This window comes from Anoplophora glabripennis, unplaced genomic scaffold, assembly GCF_000390285.2.
Source record: "Anoplophora glabripennis isolate ALB-LARVAE unplaced genomic scaffold, Agla_2.0 scaffold141, whole genome shotgun sequence".
Classification (NCBI taxonomy): domain Eukaryota; kingdom Metazoa; phylum Arthropoda; class Insecta; order Coleoptera; family Cerambycidae; genus Anoplophora; species Anoplophora glabripennis.
Window position 1 is genome coordinate 961,787 of NW_019416312.1, and position 25,034 is coordinate 986,820.

Genomic DNA, 25,034 nt, shown 5'->3' on the forward strand with positions numbered 1-25,034 from the left:
AATAAGTTTTAACATGGCTTTGTCATATACAAAAACAATTTCTAAGCGGTACAGATCTATAGATGGAACACCTGGATTTGCATATGAAGCATTGGCTGCTGTTAACGATTCACTGGATATGTTGATGTCGGCACTGAAGTATATGGGGATAATATTCCAGAAGCTACGGAAGCCCTTGTTTTTATGGTTGTAGCTATAAATAGTCATTGGAAAATACCTTTTGGGTACTTCTTGACAAACGGTTTAAGTGGTGGAGAAAAAGTTAATTTTTTAAAAAAATGTTTAGAATTTCTAAGTGAATTAGGTATCAAAATAGTTTCTGTTACTTTTGATGGTGCCTCTTCAAATATCAAATTACGGCTTTATCATAAATGTTAATGTATGTAGGTAAATTGTGTGTGTTTTCTAGTAAAAATTAGAAAAATAAACCAAACATTTGTCTTTTTATGATTTCTATAAGTCACTAGTGGGTTTTATAAGTCATAACTTACTAGTGACTTATGACTTATAACTCACTAGTAATTTATAGGCCACATTATTCCTTTAAAACCAAAGGAATTATAGTATCATTATATACAAGTGTTGGATAAAAGCATTTAATTAATCAGTACTGATGTCAAAACAATTTGAGTATAGTAAAAACAGTTTATTAATTTTTACCGTCTCATTATATCACCAATATGTAAAAATTATTTATAAAATGAGTAATCCTTTCAAATGTGTATTGGTATTTTGTAAATTCTAATATTTTGCCTCTTTTGACAGTACGCCACTGCCGTTGGGTCTCATTGTTTACATTTGACACTATCTATCTTTATTTATTAGGTAGTTCTCTGTTTAGATGTTTGCTACATTTAAAACACATGTATAAGAATACACAAAGCTCCTTCTAGTGGTTAGAATTCATTGGCTTTATCCCTATTTAAGGGATGTTTTTAGCTCTACACAAAAATTTAAGGGATATATGAATTTTCTCGACCACGGATTCGGATTCAGCGTCGAAAAATATATAGGAATACCATGATCAGTNAGTACTGATGTCAAAACAATTTGAGTATAGTAAAAACAGTTTATTAATTTTACTTCAATTTTTACCGTCTCATTATATCACCAATATGTAAAAATTATTTATAAAATGAGTAATCCTTTCAAATGTGTATTGGTATTTTGTAAATTCTAATATTTTGCCTCTTTTGACAGTACGCCACTGCCGTTGGGTCTCATTGTTTACATTTGACACTGTCTATCTTTATTTATTAGGTAGTTCTCTGTTTAGATGTTTGCTACATTTAAAACACATGTATAAGAATACACAAAGCTCCTTCTAGTGGTTAGAATTCATTAGCTTTACCCCTATTTAAGGGATGTTTTTAGCTCTACACAAAAATTTAAGGGATATATGAATTTTTTTGACCACGGATTCGGATTCAGCGTCGAAAAATACATAGGAATACCATGATCAGTCATCCAGATCACGATTTTTTTTTGTGGAGCCGTGTTATCTAAATAACCAAATGTTTATAAGGTACTAAGGTACTAAGGTACTAAGGTTGCGCTTAGTAAAACATTAAAAATATTTATAACAAAAGAGTCGTGTGGTTCTTTAAAAAACTAACGGTAAATTATCTGTTCTGTAGATCCAGAAATTGTCGGAAATATTTTCGACAGAGTTAAACAAGTAACTGATAGGGTAAAGAAGGCACAAACAAACATAAAGAATCTCTACAGCACCATACATGTTTGGGCTTTACAGCCACTGTTTGAGAGAAAAGATGGCAAAAAGGAAAACCTTATATCTCTTGACGATAGACAGGAGAGGATTCAAAAAAGATATGATCTTATAACAGCCTGTTCGAACGAACTAAGAAGAATTATAGAGGAGAACTACCTCTTGTTTTTCAACGAACCAATGAAAAAATTACCGACAGAAGAGGAACTGGAAGCTGCAGCTGCTGCTGCTGCGGCTGCTGAAGCAGCAGCGGCAGAGGAAGCAGCTGCCCAACAGCAACTTAAAGGTGACAAGAAGGGGAGTAAAAAAGGAAAGAAAGAAGAGAAGGAGAAAGGTAAAAAAGGTAAAAAGAAAGAAGAAAAGGTTGTAGAAGAAATTGTAAAAGTCGAGGAGCCACCTCCACCACCAGAGGAAGAAGACACGACTGCAGCTCGAAATGCAGTATGGATTCCGTATGTAAAGAATCTTGATGATGAAATTAAGGAGATGGTAATGGTCGCCATTGACGTGAGTTTCTATTTATTTTTAAAAGAAACGGGAAATAGTCCACCAGTAACGCCTTTCTTCGAGTTGCTCTTGGAGCTTCACGAACCCGACGTAGTGTTCGTGCCTTCGGCTGACATAGAGGACCCTATTAATTTTCATACGTATGTTTCTGGCTTGCTGGACGACATTTTCAACATGGGAAACTATATGATAAGGGTAAATCCTGACGAAACAACAAGTTATAGTCAGATAGCTAAGGACGAAATGGATATTCGACTTAAACATGACGAGATTTGTACGCGTATTATGAATGCTATGGAAAAAGCGCTAGCTTTTACGAAAGAATTCGATGAATACATTATGCTCTGGGTGGAGGACAGGCAAGAGTTTTTGAGACAATTTTTGACGTACAGTAGATTGCTGACGCTTGAGGAAATGGAGCAGTTAAAAGATGAAAACGCTCCAGGTATAAAGGAGTCGCCACCAACGGTAAATCAGTTCAAGGAACAAATTGACTATTACGAAAACCTCTACAAGAAAGTCGAACAAATACCACCCGAGCGTATACTCATGGACGGTTGGCTAAGGGTGGACGTAAAACCTCTGCGTCAAGCCATACTTAATATTATTTGCAAGTGGGGGAATATGTTTAAGCAACATTTATACAATCGCGTAATTGACAGTTTGGAAGGATTGGAAAGTTTCATAAAAGAATCCATAGCAGCTATGCAGGTTCCTTTAGCGGAAGACGATTATGATGGCCTTCTGAAGGTTATGGGCTACTTATTTAAAGTGAAGGAAAGGCAAGTCGAAACTGATACGATGTTTGAACCTCTGAAAGAAATAATGGAACTGCTCAAAGATTATGGAGTAGAATTTCCCGAGGAAATATATGTCCAATTACAGGAAATACCAGACAGATGGGTTCAGTGCAAAAAGGTAATTTTATTACTTTAATGATAATTATACAGTGTGTTTTGATTTGCACATACATATAAAATTTTAAATGGCAATAGAATTCCAGAAAATAAAAAAAGTTCCTATAAATACAGGGTGGACCGAATTTTATGCAGGAAACTTCGTGGACAAATAGATTTCTTTAAAATAATAGGAGTTTGCCTTATAAACATAGGTCTGGAACGGCCTTGTTTTAGAGATACAGGGTGTTGAAGTTGTTAAAAAAAATTGATTTTTTATTTGTATCTCCGGAATCTATTAACCGATCCCAATAAAATTTGGTACAGATAATGTATGATAGTAGACCTTGTATTCCCTGAAATATGAGCCCTAAAGATTCAACCAGTGGTGTACAACTGGACAGGGGTCACCCCCTTTTTATGAAAAAAACCTACGCCATTGTATTTTTTACAAGATATTGTAACAGATTTAACTTAACTTGAATTTTTTCCCTAAGATTAACCATTTTCAAGTTCTCCATACCAATACAATCCCCTTGTGGTAAACACTTCAAACCATAATATTACAAGCATAATTATGTTTATGCTTAAAAGTAAGTGCAATTTGTAAGCACATCAACAAAATTCTTTCCATATCACCTATGAGGTAGTGTTCCTGATGTGTTTTAGTTTCCCCTGGAGGCCTAATCTTTACAAATGAGAACAATTTATCAAAATAATAAATAATAAAAATACATTTACCAAGCAACAACAACTAAACAAGAAACAAAATTAACGTTACGTATTTACAGCAATTGTTCAAAATGCGAACCATCCACATCCATACATTTCTGACATCTTCTATTAATGGAACTAATTGAAACTAATAACATGTGGTGGTTTTATTTTAATTCATTACACCTGTCTTCTATTCGCTACAGTAGTTGTAGTCTGGTATCTATTGGAGTAGTGTAAACATTACTATTCATATAGGTAACCCCAAACATAGAAATCCAGGGGGTTTAGATCTGGCAAGCTGGCTGGCCAAGACACTGGACCCTTTTCACCATTATGGTTGACATTGGCATCCATTTGTATCCAGCTATTTTGTCGTATATTTAATGGAACATCCTCTAATAATTCAAAGAGATGGTTTTCTAGAAAGTTTACAAATGACTGGGAATTTAAATGGGGTGACAAGAAGAAAGGTCCACATACTTTATTGCGAATTATTCCGAGCCATACTTTCACTGAAAATTCGTGTCGAAAAGATCTTGTCCGAATTCCATAAAGATTTTCTTGTAACCAAATATGCAAATTGTGAAAATTCACTACCCCTCGCCTTGTGAACGCAGCCTCATCAGTCCAAAGTATTTCTAGTTAGTAAGAATTCTAATAACCACTGAAATTCAGGCGTCTATCTGTATGCAGTACTTTTCAAATTTTCGATTTACTCACCCCAAGTTGGCAAGACGTTCTTCGTGAACTTAGCCGAGGATTGTCGTCAAATACTCTTAAAATTTCATTTCTGTGCCTTTCATTGCTCCATCGTGATTTTCCAAATATCGCTTTAATCCAAAAAGATGAAAGCGACTAGTGTAAAGAATTTTGTTGATATGCTTACAAATTGCACTTAGTTTTAAGGATAAACATAAATATTCTTAGAATATTATGATTAGAAGTGTCTGCTACAAGGGGATTGTTTTTGTACGAATAACTTAAGAACGGCGAACTTTAGGGAAAAAATTCAAGTTAACTTTTTTACGTATTTTGTGCAATAGAATATAAATCCGTTACAATAGCATGTAAAAAATACAGTGGCGTAAGTTTTTTTTTATAAAAAGGAGGGTGACCCCGTTTAGTTGTACACCAGTGGTTGAACCTTTAGAGCTCATATTTTAGGGAAAACAAGGCCTACTATCATACATTATCTGTACTAAATTTTATTGAAATCGGTTAATAGATTCCGGAAATAAACGCAAAAAATATTTTTTTTTAACAAATTCAACACCCTGTATCTCTAAAACGAGGCCGTTTCTTATGTTTATAAGGTAAACACTTACTATTTTAAAGAGATCTATCTGTCCTCGAAGTTTCCTGCAAAAAATTCGGACCACCCTGTATAGGTAAAATGCTTACCAAGATACAGTGTTCAAGGTTAAAAAAATATATTCCTTCAAATATCTTTATATTTACTTATTCACTAAATTGGTTTGCAAATAAGTAAATCAGTCACGGACGCAGTGGAATGTTTCGAGTTTTGATAGTGAATATTTACAGGGTGCATGTAACAAAAATATGGTTACAAACTTCACCAGTAGATGTAAAATTAGTAGGTGTACTTCATATAAAATTTTTGCCTAAGTGCTTCCTTGGTGAGGTTGTTTTTTTTTCAAAATGTAGGAAGGAATAATCTCAAATACACAAATACTATACTACATAACCTCAAACCTTTTTTCTTAAATATTTCTACACCACCGACTTAAAAAAAATAGATTAATTTCTATATTGCCTGTTCCCTTTAGAGCAAAAAGGGTAACATTTTCTTTCGGGCAAGTCTTCGTTCTCCAGTTATTTGATAGTACGATGTACCAGTTTTGCTTCAGAACATTTGAGTGAAGTTATACTTATTGCTCTAAAGAGAACAGACAATTTAGAAATTCACCTTACCCTTTGTTAAAGTCAGCAGCGTAGAAATATTTAAAAAGGGGTCTGGCTTCCCCATATTTCCGCACCTGGATTATACTCGTAATAATTGAAGGCTTCAGGTTATGAGGGGTATGTAGTGTAGTTTTCGTACCAAATTTGGGATTATTCCCTCCTACCGTTTTTAAAATATTAAAAAAATTTTTTTTTCAACTTTTCAATTTTATATAAAGTACCCCTACTAATTTTATATCTGCTGGCAAAGTTTGCAATCTTATTTTTGTTGTATCCCTGTATACCTATGTGGAAGAATTTTATCAACAATTAAAGTTGTAAATGTGTTCAGGACATTCTGTGACTACGTGTTGCAATCGATGCAAGCTGATGGTGAAGGAGAGCAACTTTTTCGAAAACATTTATACATACCTACATCCTACGTACTGACTTTTGAACGAATTTACATCCAAAGTAACCGTCGCATTAAGTAAAAACAATGGAACGTTCAATATGCCATTTTTTATTAAGGCACATCTATTTTTAGGTACAGAGTGTCGAAGGTACGTTTAAAAAAATATTGTTCTGCTCATATATGCGAAGATAAGGATTTTCTCACAGCTTAGTAGTTACGAAAATTACTTTTTATTTCAAGTCTAAAAGCCTTCTTAAGCTTAAAAATTCTATTTTCGTCTCTTACGACGAAAATACAAACATAAAATTTATGACTTTTTCTGACACAGTAAATTGAATTTCCATAAAACTTTTTACTAATTAACTTAATTATACGGTACGGTATTATAATGTCTAAAAAACTAAAATTTGCGGTATTAAATTTCGTTTGGAGTGATATGAAATAATGTTTCGTTCATCTTTTGTTTCACGCACTTTGGAAATCATGTCAATTAATAAACAAAATAGCGTTTAAAAAGTAAAAAAATTTTAGTTTTATTAAAAAATTGTTAATTTTAAAATAATTTTTGACTTGTTGATATATTTAGAAAATAATTACCTAAATAAGGCGAATAACTCTCTGCTTGTTGCACTGTACTGCTTTGTACCAAACGACATCCATCTTTAAGAAGAAAATTCTAACTCATGTTCCAAGGAGATACAGTATGTCGTAAACCAACCATCAAAATATTGCGAAAGAGAAAAAGAAAAGAAAAAATATATAAAAAGAATGAACATTTGATTTAAAAGATTATACGTTTATGGATAAATGTGCGCCAATAGAAATAGAGGAAGTTATTTTTTACGCTTCGGTTTTGTATTAAAGTTGTACAAAAAATATGTACCTATATGATAACCATTTGTGAAAATTTTGTTTTAATTGAGTCTTGAAAAAAGACAAGGAAGTTATTAACAAAAATCTTCTTTAAATTATATCTTCCACATTCTGTATCTTGAAAGATGTGCCTAAATGAAAAACCCAAAGATTAGGGAAAATAAATAATGCCTATAAAATTAACAATCTGACACAGCATAGAAAAAGTCAAATTCTGCGAAAGTATTTATTTATTCTAGAAATAAATACAAATTCAGTATAAAGTACAAAAAGTAAATTATTCTAAAATGCAAAATTTATATGCAAGTCTAATATGATAAAGTTGTCAATTTGTAGGTTTTTAAAAATGCTGAAGTATTCTTAAGGTAGTCTTAAGAACTGACCTTTGAAGTCTCTAAGACTGATACTAAGCGAACAACAACACATGATCAATAGTTCGTCTTTTGGCGTTAGCCCGTTGTTGGGAACTTCTAAAATTAATTATAAACGAAGTAAATATATTAGATTTAACACTAAGTTACAGAAAAGTTATACTTTTACATTTTTCTGAAAAATGCATATTGGCATGATGTCTTTTGCTGTTGCTGTAGTCTATTAAATACGAATTCTCACTCATAATTTCACATTGCCAAATAATAGAAAAAATAAGGGAAAAAAGTATTGATAATTGGAAATAATAAATAGAAAGTTTTAAAAATAACTTTGACACCCATGTTCTTCTCATTTTTCCGCTAGAAACTTTCGAATGCCGAATCTGAAACTATAGATGGCATCATCAAATAGCTTCCGATCTTTCCTCTCCCTAGTCCCTAATCTTTGCATTTAGTTATTTCGAAAGAAGTAAAACATTAATCTATTTTAGGTCTCTGCAACCACTAAACAAACCGTGGCTCCCCTCCAAGCCATGCAAGTCAACGCGATTAAGAGGCGGATCAATCTTTTCGAGATCCGACAGTCAATGTACCGGGACCAATTCAAGAAAATGCCGTTCTTCTTATGGAGCTGTCCCAACGTTTATAGCAAATTGGACAAGACCAACATGGAGATTTCGGAGTTAGAAACGGAGTTGGCCAAGTTGCAGGAACAATCGAACTTGTTCGAACTAGTTTTGCCCGACTTCAAACCGCTTAGGGCCGCTAGAAAAGAAATCAAGCAGATTAAGCAGCTCTGGGACTACGTCAACGTCGTGAGGTCTTGTATGGACGAATGGAAGACGACTCCGTGGAAGAAAATCGACGTTGAGAACATGGAGATGGAGTGTAAGAAATTCGGTAAGGAGATCCGTCAGATGGACAAGGAGCTGAAAGGTTGGGATGTGTACATTCAACTTGAGGCGTCGATAAAGAATATGCTGACTTCACTTAGAGCCGTTACGGAGCTGCAGAATCCTGCCATCAGAGAGCGTCATTGGACGCAGTTAATGCAGGCTACGAAGGTACACCATTTTAGTTTTTTAGACAGCTTACGGTATGAAAGCATCGAAGCTCTAGGAATTACATGACGAAAAAGGGAAAAGGTTTGCGGGGTTCTTGAATCCTGGCAGTTCTTGAGGTGCTCTTAAAAGATAACCGCCATTTTGTAAAAATGGTGGCAAAAGTTTTTCGGGAATATCTTATTTCTAATACATTCTATGGAAAATATTGGCATGTTAAATAAAAAACAAATTTACAATAACCTACTCGTATATCCCCTTCACTTTTTGTGCATTGAACAGTTTTCTAACACTGCAAATTTTGCTTTGTTACGTGTATTTAGGCTTATGTTTATTTCAATGTTTTTGAATCGTAGCTTTCTTCCAATAATTATTATTAATCATTAATCATGCAGTCTTTTAATTAAACAAACAGTAGATAAGGAATTTAACCGAAGAAATCTTTAAAAAAAAACAAGCTTTAATTTGAAGATACAGAACCGTTCTTCCTATTAATTTATCACTTATAATCACAATCACATTAACGAAACAAAAATAAAATAATCAGCTAAATAAAGGAACAGGAACTAAATATTTTCAGAATCAACATCAACATTAGGTATCTGCTTATAATAAAATTTCTACACAGACTTATAACAAGGTACATTAAAAAAATAAGAATCATCAAAACTAAAGCCTTGAAAACTTAAAATAAATAAATCATGAGCTAGTCGAGAAACCNAACTAAATATTTTCAGAATCAACATCAACATTAGGTATCTGCTTATAATAAAATTTCTACACAGACTTATAACAAGGTACATTAAAAAAATAAGAATCATCAAAATAAACTAAAGCCTTGAAAACTTAAAATAAATAAATCATAAGCTAGTCGATAAACCACTCTAACCGCTCAGTTATTTGTCGAGAAACGAATTGAACGCATGAACGAAACGAACTCTAGTCAAGAACTTAAGACGCGCGTGATTTTTAAATTTCTCGATTTCTCGACACTTTTTTCTCGTCTCGAGTAAGGCCAGATTTCCCGGGAATTCTCGCTTCGAGAAGTCTCTACCAGAAACCCTACGTGTATTGACGAATTACATTCAACATTACTAGATGAATAGATTGTTTAAAAAAAATCGTATCCAACGTGGGTTTAAAACCGACTTCAGATGATATTACCTGCCGTGTATTCGCCAAAGCCATTAATATTTACATTTGGGGATTTCCATCGTTTGTATAACACAATAGATTTTAAGCTAATAATGCTTCGTCTTTTGCTTCACTTACTGCCAAACAAAATCGTTTCCTTTCCTATTATCATATTAAATAAGTTTGTAAGACATTTGATCTACCTTAAATTATCACGTAACTATATTTTCTGTAAAGGTACCGAAAGCGAGATATTCCTGAAAAATTAATTTTGTACTGTAAAACTTTCCACCTGAAATTGTCTAATTCCTGGATTACAAAGTTAAATAAATATTTAACAAAAATTTCAGGTGTTTACATCAAAATTTACACATACTGGAACGTATACTTTTAAATACCGTAATTTTTTCTGTATCTTCCTTCTCATGTGCAAATCAAAAACAGTTTTTACCAGAATCAAAGTTTATTATTTTAGTATTTCCCATATTAAACTGTCATATTTTCTTTGACTAATGATGTTTACAACTTTAAATATTAATATAAACATCAAAATATTGAATTTCTTCAAGGTAAGTGAAAATCCTTTCTGTTTTGTACTGAGAGAGGAAAGCCTCTTCTATAGGCTTCTTAGTCGCTCGCAAAAAGGATAAAAGCAGTTTTCCAGTGGGTATAAATTTCGATGGATGTATATAGAATACATGTTTTCCTTGAATCTATAATAAGTATTGAATATATTTACAGATCAACAAAAAATTGCACTTTTTAAATATTATTAGACTGTTATTCACAATATTTTGTATTTTTTGATATAAGTACATATGATAATTAGATCAAGTTCAGAGGGGTTTGTGATTAATACTCAGAACTATACAGGGTATTAATCAAACTTAAAATTTTTATTCAGCTGGTTAAAATAAGAAAAAGAAGTTCTATAGAAGTTAGGATATGCTTTATTTTCGAGATAAAAAGTATTGAAAGAACAATGTTTCCATTTTTTCTAAAATATCTAAATGAATACATAAAAATGAATGCGTTTAATAATTTTTCTAAATAATGGTAAAAATAAAAAAAAAACTTATGTTAGTAACGGAGATACCGGATGTCACTAAAAACTCGGAATTTCTGTGCTTTTAATTCGTTTAAAAAGCACTTCTGTAAAGCTAAAGTAACTCTAGAACTATTAACTTAAAAAAAATATTTTTTTTGTAAAAATATAATTAAAATACCAAACAAAAATTTTTTGGACGCTCTGTATCTGAAGAACCAAGTCGTTGCGGATCCATGTCATATGAACTTTTTATCTTAAAATTAATCAAAGATTCACTCTTTAAAGTTAGTATAAGTACTTAATAATTTTACGTAAAATGCCTTTAGAGATATTATAGAAGGATTTTTTCACACTGTATCTCGAAAACGAAGCAAAAATTCCTTGACATCTTTTTTGTTTTAACGACCCAAAAATCATATTTAAAGTTATTTATTAATTTATTTATTAATTTGGAAATATCCTGCGTACTTCTACGAATTTAGTAAAAATGACTCTAATTGAAATGATCTTGATGGTTAATGAAATTGGCAGGTGTTTCAATTATAGATAATAATTATTTACAATTATATTTGTATACCTACATTTTTTCATAAATTACTTTGAGCATGTGCACGAAAATATATGAGAGATGTTTAAAATGTTATTTATTAATTTATAAATAATTTTAATAGTCGCGGAGAGTTAGCAAATGTCTACAAATTCATAAAACGACACGCGGGTGTCTGAAGTTTTTTATATCTCTCATATCTTTATATTTATTCTTATTCTATTTCATAACTTGCAAATGTATATAAAACTTTCACTACTTGCATTCAGGTGGACAAAAGACTGCCTCCGTATTATACAGTGAGTACCAAAATCGATGCGTGTGCATGAGGCTACCGCTAGGCTTAAACACATTTCGTACATCATAATTTTTAAATATTTCTTTCACCTCAGTACAACAATTTCATTGAATGATCTACAGCAATATTACCAAACTGCATGAGGCTTTTGTTCAAACAGTTTTTATTATAATTTAATGCAACTTTAATAAAAAAATATAACTTTCATTTCCTTTATTTTCCTCAACCTTTCCTCTTTCATCAGGTACGGTTTGTTATGAGCGATGACACGACCCTAAGCGATTTATTGGCTCTAAATCTTCACGAGTACGAAGAGGAAGTTAAGAACATAGTTGACAAAGCTGTGAAGGAGATGGCCATGGAGAAAGTATTAAAGGAACTCAATGCTACCTGGAGCGTCATGGAGTTTCAGACTGAGTACCATGAGAGGACCAAACTGAGACTGCTGGTAGTCACAGAAGAAGTTATAGAGACTCTTGAAGAAAACCAGGTGGCGCTTCAGAACATGATGACGTCGAAGTTCATAGATTTCTTTTTGGAGCAAGTGTCGGACTGGCAGCGTAAGTTGTCCAATGCTGATCAGGTGATACATGTCTTCTTCGATGTGCAGAGGAAATGGAGCTATTTGGAAAGCATCTTCATTGGATCAGAAGACATAAGAAATCAGCTACCTGAAGACTCCAAACGCTTTGACAAGTTGGATAAGGAGTTCAAAGACGTATTAAATGAGATGCTGAAAACGCCTAATATAGTCCAAGCAACTAACAAAGCCGGACTGTATGATAAACTGGATAACATACTCAGGGAGCTTACTTTATGTGAAAAGGCATTGAACGATTATCTGGATACGAAGAGGCTTGCCTTTCCCAGGTTTTATTTCGTCTCATCTGCGGATTTGTTGGACATATTATCTAATGGAAATCAACCTGATCTGATTCAGAGACATTTGACAAAATTATTCGATTCCCTGGCGAAGCTCATCTTTATTCAAGAGGGCGGTAAAAATACGAAAAAGGCTAAATCTATGATGTCTAAAGAGAATGGTGAGATCGTTCCTTTCTCTCATATTTGCGACTGCAGCGGAAAAGTTGAGATATGGCTGAATAGAGTGATTGATGTAAAGCGAGAGACTCTTCATCAACTTTTCGGTGAGGCTGTTATAACTTATGATGAGAAGCCGCGAGAAGTGTGGATTTACGATTTTCCGGCCCAAACGGCGCTTTGTGGTAAGTACCATCAGGATGAATACGTTATAAGTCACACAATAAAATATCACAAGGGAACTTCCAAAGAATAGTTGCTTCTATAGTTCTTTTCATATATTTTAAAGCAGTTTCAAAGAGACAAGTATTTAATAGTAGAATTAAGTATTTTTAATGCATGTCGTTGAACGGGAAATATAAGCTATATAAGTTGTAGTTCAAGATTGTTTACTTTTCCAACAATAGTTTCATGACCAGATACGGAATTCATTTACAGAAGGTTCTTAAGGCAATATAATTATTTTTCGCATTATTCATGGTAAATAACAAATATTTGCTTAGTAAGTAAGAACCATGTCCCATGATAATTTCTTTAGAATGCGATCAGTATTTGAGTAGCAGTAAATAGTTGACTTCATGTACATTTTAATAGCAGTAGTATCAGGAAGTACACCCAAAATTTCAGTAAAAACTAGTAGCACTACTTTTATCAGCTAAGCTCTAGTACCGTAAGTCTGAAGTTTAATTTTGACTTCTAGTCCAGGCGGTATCTATTTTAAAAAGAGTATACTTGGGTAAGACGCATATGATCGAAAATTTTTTATTTAACGGCTTCTAAATAACATCAGAAATGATAATTTTTCTTTACAAATAAAAAAAACAGCAAAAAATCATTTTTTTCTTGGATTTCTCGTCGACAACTTAGCAACTATTCATTTTAGACAAAAATGCAAGAGAATAAAAAGTTTTATAATTAAATTTTGAACAAGATAGATAGTTGCAATTCGAAAAAATAATTATTGTTATTGCAAAAATCGGAAAAATCATTTAAAAAATTGCAAAAAATGCTAGTTTATTTGTCAATTTTTTTCAGACACTTGAATAATACCTAGGATCTTCATACTTTTCCCAATTAAACTTCTTAGTGCATAGAATTATCACACCAAATTTCATCCAATTTGGTTCAATAGTTTTTACATAATAATTGTTTAAATTTTTTTAAATTAAAAAATTTTCAAAATCAAATTTCTAAAAATCTAAAGCCTTTGAATACTTGAAAATTTCACCACAAAAAGAAAAGCTCTCAAGCTTTAAAATGCTTTTTGAAAAATTCAAATCGGACGATTAGGTGAGCCGTGGTGATTGTTTAAACATTTTCGCACTTTTCACGCTTATAAACAGTTGCAATAATTTAATGTTTTTTTAATTTTTTTTTTAATTTTAAAATATGGTTTGAAAGTACTCGGAAAATTTACTTGCGAGACATCGATTTAAAAAAAAAATCATCGAGATAAGTGGTCTTGAATATCTTTGAGTGACATTTTAAATGGAACGCCCGTGATTGCAAATTTTGAAAATTTATATCTGGAAAGTACTAAAAATAACAAACCTATTAAATCAAAAAACAGCCCTTATACCCTTATAGTTTTGCTGTAAATAAGGGTTAACTTTAACGGGCTATAACTCCGAAAATAATGGGCGGATCATCAGGTATTTTCGTTTGAAAATACTCGTCTTTCATTTTTGTCTAAAACGTATAGTTGCTAAGTCGACGAGAAATTCAAGAAAAAAAGTGAATTTTTTTGCTATTTTATTATACTTTTTGCAATAACAATTAAGCCCACGTTTTTTTTATTTGCATAGACAAATTATAATTTCTAATGTTATTTAGAAGCCGTTAAAGCAAAAATCTCCTATCATATGCGTTTTTTCCATCCCGAAACAGATACCGCCTGGACTATTCTCAATTTAGGTATGCACCATAATGTTGGTATAATTTCGCTTTTAATTTTTATTATCATTTTTATTATAAATAAATTGAATACATTTCTCGTTTTAAACACGTTTGCCTATTCTTATTCATGATATATCCAAATACTTATTCCATTAGGATATATGAGTAAATTTTAATGAAAAAAAGCCATTGCTTTATTATAAGCTAGGCTATGGCTTCCTTTAAATCACTTCCATTTATTTCATCATCAACATCTTTTCTGTTTTTGGATTTCATTGATACCATTTTTTTTAGCATTTTCATGCAACAAATCAACAAATGTTGAATCTGCTATTGGAACTGCATTTTGAGTTTCAACAGATTTTCTAACCGTTTTCCACTTTTTCCATATTGTAAGCTGATTTTCAATTTTGTCCTTTAAAATACAAGTTTGAAATCCATGATCATTTGAGGAAGATTTCTATTTAATAATTTAAGGCAAGGATCCAAGTAACTTAGAATATTACTATTTCCTTGTAGATTTAAGCAAATACTATAAGTTATATAAATAAATAAGTACGAAATAATTGAGGTGATTTCTCGTTGAAAATTAGATAGAATTAATTTCCCCTACAATTAATTTTTTACTCAATTTTTTCTATCACCAATACTGTCCTTTTAAAAATTCGTTATAGATAGTTTTTTCATCACAGTAATAATGAATATCTGAAGAGTCCATATGAACACAGTCTTCATGGGCTCAGTCGTTGCATTCATGGCACTGAATTCAGTCTTCTCTAAAAGTTTCGCCACACACGCTGCATCCGATCTCTTTTCCTCGATCTTCTTTGGAAGATTGAATTTTTTTGTTGTCTTCAACGCCTTTTTAGTGCTTTTGCTTTTTGTTTTTTGCTTCGTCCTTTTTATTGCCTTTACTTTTCTGTATGTCCTCTACATTTTTTTATATTGTGAAGAGATCAAAATTTCGCTATTTTAAGTTTTTCGAGCCCGCGTTTTTTTTTTTTTTTGACGCGTCAGGAAATGGTAACAACGGATTTATTAACTCTGTCGTGCTAGTTGAAGGCAACGGTTCGGTTGCAGGCAATGTAAAACTAATGGACGGTACTGGCGATGAAGAATTGGCTGCTAAAGGCTGATTAGGAATGTTTTTCCTCCATTATTATTTCTCCCTTTAAATTTCGGCAAATTTCTACAAGAATAGAAATTTTTTTTAAAATAATTTTCATAAATAAACAAATTGACGAAGCAATTGTAGTTCGTTAAAACGATATTGCGAAATTCAAAACTTAAAACAATGTCCGGGGGTATCCGCCGTTATTATGTCCGGGGGTACCCGATCGCTATCATGGAACATTTTTAGTCACAACTCTTAAATTATAAAAAAAATGTAAAAACTACTATCATAAACTTTAAAAATATAAAATTTCCTACAACTTCAAACAATAGACAGGTACACATTTACCTTCGGGCATATACTCCTATAGGCAGCCTTCAGTGCTGAGAAAGCGCGACTGGTGTGCGAGAGAGAAAGGAGAATAAAAAGACATGCTATCTCACTCGCTCCGCGAGCTGATACAAGCATATACAAATTAAGTCTACATAATCACTTGGTTTTATTTTGATACCATTAGGTACCCAGATATGGTGGACGACCGAAGTAAACATGGCTTTCGCGCGACTGGAAGAGGGCTATGAAAACGCTTTAAAGGATTACCAAAGGAAACAGATCAACCAGTTGAACGCCCTTATAAATATGCTGCTGGGCGACCTAACGCCAGGCGAACGGCAAAAGATTATGACTATTTGCACCATCGACGTACACTCCAGGGACGTGGTGGCTAAGATGATCTTAATGAAAGTGGAAAACTCCCAGGCCTTCCAGTGGCAGAGCCAGCTGAGACACAGGTGGGATGACAAGAAGAAGGACTGCTTCGCTAATATTTGCGACGCTGAGTTCAGGTACTCGTATGAGTACCTAGGTAACACTCCGCGATTGGTTATTACCCCGCTAACGGATAGATGCTATATTACCCTCACTCAGAGTCTCCATCTGATTATGGGTGGAGCACCAGCCGGGCCCGCTGGCACCGGTAAGACGGAGACCACCAAGGATCTCGGAAAAGCGCTCGGGATGATGGTCTACGTATTCAACTGCTCGGAACAGATGGATTACAAATCCATTGGTAACATTTATAAAGGATTGGCCCAGACGGGCTGTTGGGGTTGCTTCGATGAATTCAACAGGATCTCTATCGAGGTGTTGTCCGTTGTAGCTGTGCAAGTTAAAGTGATACAGGACGCTATAAAGGATAAGAAGAAGAGGTTTCAGTTCTTGGGCCAAGAAATTGGGCTAGTACCTACGGTAAGAAATTCACCTAGATTTTTATTGCATTTTAAAGAGAGTAGCTTCAAGTGCCAATGGAATTAAAATTGTTCTGTTGTTGTTGAATAATTAATTTTTAGTCTTCAGTTCCATGTAATAGGTAAATCTTATTAAAAATTGCAGCATTTGGTCATACCTACTTATATTTTATGTAAATTTTTTCAGGTGTTTTAATATTCTTTTAAAAAAAATTGCATATTCAAGTAACAATAATTTAGTATGGACAAACTATGTTGTAACTTTGAAATAACTTGATCTGCAGGATTCCGTAGCAATTGTCAGTGACTGAAAAATTTCCGGATTCATATTTACATCGTCGGTAGTATTTATATTCGCTATGTGCACTGTCTATGGTGTTCCGATTCATGGCTCGTAATAGTTGATCTATGTAGTTCCGATCCTTGATTTTCGCAGATCAGTTGTTTCCAAATTCTAACCCTTCGTCTCTATTGAAATTATCTCGATTCGTCTGGATTTCTATTACTCTCCCGTAGAGTATTGGTCGAAATTTTCTCTCCTTCTTTAATCTCGTGTTAAAGTGTCTTTCCATTTATCTAGTTTATACTTTTGCACGGAATGTATGGAATGCTGAATACATCGGGGTCCTCGGATTCAGCTCGTCTAGGGAGAGGCTGTCCCTATCTTCCCTAAGAAGCTACAGATGATAATATTATGGCAATTGCTTAGATGCGGCCTTTCTTGTCAATACATCTGGCAATGACCTATCTGCCTTATCACAAGACGAGCAAGAAGTTAAAGACTTATATTTTTAATAAAAAAATACTGTGGTTCATTTTAGCAACTTCTGCATTTTTTTTTGTTAGCGAAAAACCGTTTTTTGACTTTTATGAATTTTTTAGGTTAATTTCACCGTTTATGCTCCACAGGAAGAGAACACTATCTTTCTTAGAATTTGTTTTCCTATATCACCATATTTTTTGTTTCCAGGTGGTATTTTTTGTAAATTTAACATGGCAGTGACAGACTGATTGATTATTTTAATCAAAAATTTCAAAAGCTTTTGTATTTTCATGTTTTGCTTTTATTCAAAGTTTTATATGTTGTGCTGAAAAAAAATAAGATTGAACATCAAAATTGCAAGACCGTACCGTATATCGTTTTACATTTGAGGATTATTAGATCAGAAATTACAGCAATTAGTGCCACTTTTGATAAAATTTTTTAAAACTTATGAAATGCTTTTTATATTTATAAACTTATGTAATGTTATACTTGGTTAGGTTGGCCTGTTCATTACAATGAATCCGGGATACGCCGGTAGAACTGAATTGCCAGAAAACCTCAAGGCCTTATTCAGGCCGTGTGCCATGGTCGTCCCAGATTTCGCCTTGATTTGCGAAATCATGTTGGTTGCCGAAGGTTTCTTGGAAGCCAGGCTGCTGGCAAGAAAATTCATAACCCTGTACACGCTGTGCAAGGAACTGTTGTCCAAACAGGATCACTATGATTGGGGCTTGAGGGCCATAAAATCCGTGTTGGTGGTGGCAGGATCTTTGAAGCGCAGCGACAGATTGCGGCCCGAGGACCAAGTGTTGATGAGAGCGCTGAGAGACTTCAATATACCCAAGATTGTAACTGATGATGTACCGGTAAGTATTTAATGAAAAGCTAATTTAATACCAGGTGGATGTGAGGTCCATATGTTCCAATAAATAGATCAAAAAAATAAAAAACTAGTAGAAGCATTAAATATTTTACTATTAAAATAATTTCACAATTATTCTATCAAAGTAAGTCCAGGAAAGTTGGACCAGTTTCAATATGAGACAGTTACATTAGCATGTATACCTACATGTCACTGGAAACAGTAAGTTCATTTATCTACGTCCGTATCAAAGTGTCGTTGTTTCTACATAACTTTCAGTGTAAAGGCTTCAAGGTTTTTATAAGAGCTTATAGATTAAAAATTTTTATTGTATTCTTTTATTACACAATTTCAGTTTAAGGTCTATCAGTATGAACATCCATTATTCATTTTTAAGGTGTTCATTTACTTCGCAATTAACATAGTTTTCATTAAGAATTCTAGGTAACTTACAACTCCTAGGTAATATAATAGGGCTAAAAGTATCATAATAAAATCAATGGTGATTATAATACACAAGTGAGGGCAATGCCATTAAGCAGAATTTGGTTTCGATACATTTTTCATAATTCTACGTTTTACTAAAAATATAGTACATAGTGTTTTTTATTAAAGTCGTATAACTGTCTTGCCCTACATGAATATCTAATTTTCGTTGGTTAGGGTGACACATATTGAAAGCGACGGACAAAATCTAGACGAAAATGATTCCCGACTTTTATTTTAAAACAAATTAACAAAATTTTTATATTAATTTTGTTTGAATCTAAAAGAGACTATTATAGGCGGAATTCTATATTTTTTTGGAAACTTTAAAAGACTGTATCACCTAGGGGATGAACATTTTACTAAGGTCATTTTTATGCAAAACGTGTTATTTTTAACTATAGATTCAGCGGTACAATTTTGCTACTTCTTTTGAAAACACCCTGTAGAGTATTCAGTAATCTATAGAATTTAACAATTCTCCACAACATTTTCCTATATTTTCCAAGTGTTTGAAATTGACTTTTAAACAATAAATTTAAGAAAGTATTTCTACAGCGCGCTACTTCCCTTTTTGAGATAACTGGAGAGTTTTCAGCCTACGTCTGTAGACTTTTTTTATTTTTAATGTAACAGAATTTCCTGCAGGACCTATACTATCAAACGTTTCAATAAAGAAATATGATAATCCATACTTTATTAAAAGTAAAGGTTAAAATAGTTATATCTCTTTATGCAAAGTAGCATATTTTGATTTACAAAAATTATTATAGAAAAAGGAATATGTAATTTCTCAATAGATAAAAGGACAGCGTGATATATTGATGATAATTTCCATTTTTGTATTATTACTTCAATCAAACATTTGGGGTTATCAAGCTTATCAACCACGTGAGGTTATGAAACCGGAAAATATCAATTTTCAGTTATTTTGAGGCTGATAAAATCGTTTAAATTAAATTGCAGCCAATATAATTCGATTCTGTTCTACTGTTAATTACTTACAGTAATTTTTGAAATGAAATTATTAAAATGTTTAAACTTGTTTTAAAAATGCAGAGGGTAAAAATCGAATTCTTAAAAACAAGTAGCCATGCTTTGATACCTAAACAGAAACGCTTGCTCTCATTCATTCTTAAATGTAGTAATTATTTAAAAATTCATCTACGTGTGTGTATGTTTTTCGAAATTGGTGATTTTAACACGAGAATTATTTTGATTAAACAAATTTAACGGAAATTTGATAATCTGACACGGACGTTACGGGCATTGGTGTTTAAAAATGTTTTACTTACATCATTGTAAAATAGATTTTTAAATATAAAAACATACAAATAATTTTAACCAAAATTTAGATATTCATGGGACTAATAGGTGATTTATTCCCTGCTCTGGATGTACCCCGTAAACGTGATTTGGAATTCGAGAAAATGATTAGGACCACGACTGCCGATCTGAAGCTACAACCAGAAGAAGGATTTATTCTGAAAGTGGTCCAGTTGGAAGAACTGTTCGCTGTGAGGCATTCAGTGTTTATTATCGGAAATGCAGGTAATTGTTACTGACTTATGTAGAATTCAACTTAGATTTATAAAAGAAATGTCAATTGTAGCCATTTCTGGATTTATTTTGCGTTTTTATTGTAAATTAAAAAGGTACAGCTTTTAGTGGTTGATGAAATTCAAACTCTTCTGGTTTAGATGTTAAATAGTAGTTAATTTTTTCCGCATGCAGAAATGTTTCAGGAAGTGATTTATATAAATGCCTGAAAAGCTTTAGTTTTCGAGATATAGACTATTTGAGAAACCTATACCAATGACGTGGCAACCAACCTGTTTAGTCATTGTCTTAAAGTTTTTGGAAAATTTGACAAATATTACTGGAGGTATATTTTGACACAGATTGAGGAATCTTGGACTACTGTCTTACCTAAGTGAGGATTAAGTTGGATATTCGATCAATTTGACCAGATCCCTTCTATTTTATTTTGACGAGCTATTTCACGTTATTTTCTTCTTTATATAAAGTAATCTTTCAGATCAGTGAATTGGCAGTAAATCTAAAACCATCACAAACAGTTTTAAAGAAAACATATTATAGAATTAAATTACTAATAGCTATTAATTTCAATTAAAGAGGAAGTCATTTGGAAAAATAATTTTTAAAATGCAGAAATAGGTTAGATTTCATATATCGCAATTTTATAAATACCCAATTTTAAATATGAAAAGCTGAAAATAATAATTAATGCAGAAAATTTTAATTTTCTGCGGGGCATTGTTCCTACAAAAATAAATTTTTTTAGTTAATGATTTTTTTTTTAACATTCTATTGTTGCACTATACAGGGTGTATCTAACTAACACCGAAAAAAATGTAAGAGGCGATTAATTCTCTGATGAAAATTAATAGGGTCTTTGGTATAAAATTTTTTGAAAAAACGATCCCCTGAAAAGTTACGCCCATCCAAAAATTAAAAAAAAAATGTTTTTCTTTTTATCTTCCAACTTGGTGAACGTTATTTGTCAAAAAAACTACACTAATTCAAATTTTTTCAATCATGAACTATTTATTATAACCATTGCAAAAAACAGGCCACTAGATCTTTCGGCAAAATACACTCGCGTTAAAAAGCTTATCTTTTTAAAAATGCATTGCCATATATTTAACTTAACTTTTCGAAAAAACTTGAAGATATCAAATATTTACAAAATGAATGGGGCTTTTTAGACGTATTTTTTAAAAGGAAAACATTTTACAAAAGTACTTCAGGGTTAAAAAATTTTTAAAAAGTGTAGAGTTCATGACAGATAATGTTCACCAAGTTTGGTTTCTTTAGCTTGATATAGGTACATGGAAGATAAAAAAGAAAAACAACATTTTTGAAATGTTTGGAGGGGCGTAACTTTTCAGGGGAGAGCTTTTCCAAAACATGTTATACCAAAGACCCCTATTAATTTTCATTAGAAAATCGCCCCTTACATTTTATTTATATACACCCTGTATTTAAAATAAATCTCCTATAATAGTAAAACATTTTTATAGATTTTTGTCTGTAGATAGGTATTATCGTTGATTCAAGCTTATTATGAGGAGAAAGATAGTTCGGTTTATTTTTCTTATAGAATAAAGAAATTTCTTTTCTTTGTAATGTAATTAAGAATCAAGTGCACCTATAGAACTTTCAAAATACACAGTAATGTGGAAATTGTGAAGTTTTAATTGGTAATGTGTACCAGTACTATCGGCCACAATTCTATAAAGAATCAGTAAATATCAGCGTTTATTTAATCAACCCATTAGCTCAAATGTCGTCAATTTGTGTCAACATATACGGAGAAATTTGCGTGAAAGTTACATTTTTCAAAAATGGTAACAGCCTTTATAGCCCAATCATTATAGACATGAAAGAGCCTGTTTCGGGAAAAAATACTATTAGAAGTTTCTCTGCGGAATATTGCTCGGAAACCTGTTATAAATAAAATATCAAAAAATCAACTCGAGGCTAGTTGGGAAACTGTTTTAACAGTGGTCAAAGTTATGGAAAAGTGGTTTTTTGACTCACGTAAAAAAACTATTATTCATAGCGAAAAAAAGTTTATACAAAAAAGGTAGGTATTAAATAAGCCTATAAAATGAGAAAAATCCGATTAAATTCCGATAATTTGTTTATGCACAAGAGCTCAAAAATGGTCGAAAATTGCCGTTTTTTCGATTGCTATTAATGCAATTTTCATCTCAGACACTTGTAATTCAAGATTTTTTAGGCTTTTTACATCCTTAATAAGTGGTAAAAATTTCAACCCGAAAGCTTCATTGGTTTGGCGTTGGCTGAATTTGTTATATAAGAAGATGCTATTTTCAATTCATTTTTCCCAAGCTAATAGGCGTTGTAGGGTTTCGATCATTACTTGTTTTTGTACCTAAATAGTTGTATTGACATATGCATTTACTGAGAATTTAGTTTTTCAAATTTAATTTGTTTAAAAATGACTGAAAAAATGTTAATATTTATTAAATTCTTAAGATAGGTAATTATTATAAAATAAAATAGTAACCTCTATACTTTAGTTTTCTTCGAATTTAAAAAAAAATTGTTGTAAGTTGATTAGAAGCTGAGATAATTTTAAAAGCCAAAATTTGGAGAGAGTATACATTAAGAGCTATATTTTCATGTCCTACATTAATATTAAGGTGAATTCAACTATTTAATTGCGAAAAAGAAGATAGCGGCGATGCGTTCTATTACTTCGTCTAGCGAACAAGTGGGGAGAGCGAGGCGGAGCATGCGCCCTTAACAATTTAATAAATATTAACATTTTTTCAGTCATTTTTAAACAAATTATATTTGAAAAATTAAATTGTCAGTAAATGCATATGTCAATACAACTATTTAGGTACAAAAACAACTAATGATCGAAACCCTACAACGCCTGTGAGCTTGGGAAAAATGAATTGAAAATAGCATCTTCTTAGATAACAAATTCCGCCAACGCCAAGCTAATGAAGCTTTTGGGCTGAAATTTTTACCACTTATTAAGGGTGCAAAAAGCCTAAAAAATCATGAGTTGCAAGTGTCTGCGATGAAAATTGCATTAATCATTAGCAATTGAAAAAAGCGAACAATTTCGACCATTTTTGAGCTCTTGCGCATAAACAAATTATCGGAATTTAATCGGACTTTTTTTGTATAAACCCTTTTTCTCTATGAATAACAGTTTTTTACGCGAGTCAAAAAACCACTTTTCTATAATTTTGACCATTGTTTTAACAAAGTTTACCAACTAGTCTCGAGTTGATTTTTTGATATATTGTTTATAACACGTTTCTGAACAATATTCAGCAGAGAAACTTCTAATGGTATTTTTTTCCAGAAAAAAGCTATAATGACTGGCCTATTACCTAGAAAACTATATTTTAAGACAATACAAACTTTTCCTTTTCAAACGATCCTGGAATATTTTTACATAGGTACTTGAACAACCTGTATAAAATTCTATAGCACTTGAGGGTATTGAAAGGTTTATAAAAAATATCCCGACAGTGTTAAGTAGAAACCTAATTAAAAGTTTTGCTCCCCCTATAACTGACTATTCTGATTTAGGCACCGGAAAGTCGATGGTATGGAAAACACTGAACAGAACTTATGCAAATCAAAAACGTAAGCCGTTTTATAACGATTTAAATCCTAAGGCTGTAACAAACGACGAACTGTTTGGAATAATTAATCCAGCCACAAGGGAGTGGAAAGATGGTTTATTTTCAGTAATTATGAGAGAACAGGCCAATTTAACAGGGGACGGTCCAAAATGGATTGTTTTAGGTAGGTTTGTTAAATTTTTAGCGGTGGATATCTCTCTAAATCAAAGTTGAAACTGCAGGAAAGTCGCTTATACGAATATTTAATCTAACAGTATATCGTATTTGTCGAAGTGAGTTTCTTTTACAATATAATAAAATAATGTTTCAAGTAAATGATTGTCTTAAATATAACAAGAGAGATAAAGAAGGAAATTGTATTTTAAGCTATAGGTATTGGCTCGAAAACCCTACATAAAATGTCACAGGTATGCTGCCAAACACTTCTTAAAAACTGAACAGACATGAGTGAAATTTGACACAGATGATGGTATAATCAGAAGAAACAACTCTTGTGACATTTTTGGTAAATAATGAATTTTTCTAGAAGGATATCTCAAATAAAATTCGATTCTGACAATCGTCACCGTTTTAGAGAAAATTGGCAATGTATGTTTCAGTAAAAAGACGTACATACTTTAAAAATTAAAAGCTCCACACAGCAGCTCAACAACACAGTCTAATAATTTAAATAAAACTCGGTCATTAATACATTTGTAACAAGAAATGAAATTGTCGACAATATTTTTTATTTCGAGTAGCAAATAGTTTTTAATATTCAATTATGCGAAAGTCAGTCACATATTAACATAAGATTTCTTAATCTATAATACACCGACTATCTTATCAATGAATTTAATTTTCTGTACATACTTAAAAATATAGAATAATTAAAAAATTTTTGAAAATGTATCATTTGTCAAATATCACACTTTCACGGAAATAATATAACATTTTTTGAAAGAGTGCATGTGATTCTATTGAAT

At 32.2% G+C, this 25,034-nt stretch overlaps 1 protein-coding gene across 1 annotated transcript in view; it reads left to right on the forward strand.

The window, feature by feature from the left end:
- The window catches only part of LOC108904356 (dynein beta chain, ciliary-like), an 80,631-nt gene that overhangs the window by 35,182 nt on the left and 20,415 nt on the right, over positions 1-25,034 (forward strand). The window contains exons 4-11 of the mRNA XM_018706872.1: positions 1,638-3,154; positions 7,902-8,474; positions 11,470-11,499; positions 11,743-12,724; positions 16,067-16,797; positions 18,060-18,428; positions 20,266-20,461; positions 24,014-24,232. Coding sequence (XP_018562388.1) covers positions 1,638-3,154; positions 7,902-8,474; positions 11,470-11,499; positions 11,743-12,724; positions 16,067-16,797; positions 18,060-18,428; positions 20,266-20,461; positions 24,014-24,232 — 4,617 coding nt within the window. The remainder of the gene's footprint in view (positions 1-1,637; positions 3,155-7,901; positions 8,475-11,469; positions 11,500-11,742; positions 12,725-16,066; positions 16,798-18,059; positions 18,429-20,265; positions 20,462-24,013; positions 24,233-25,034) is intronic.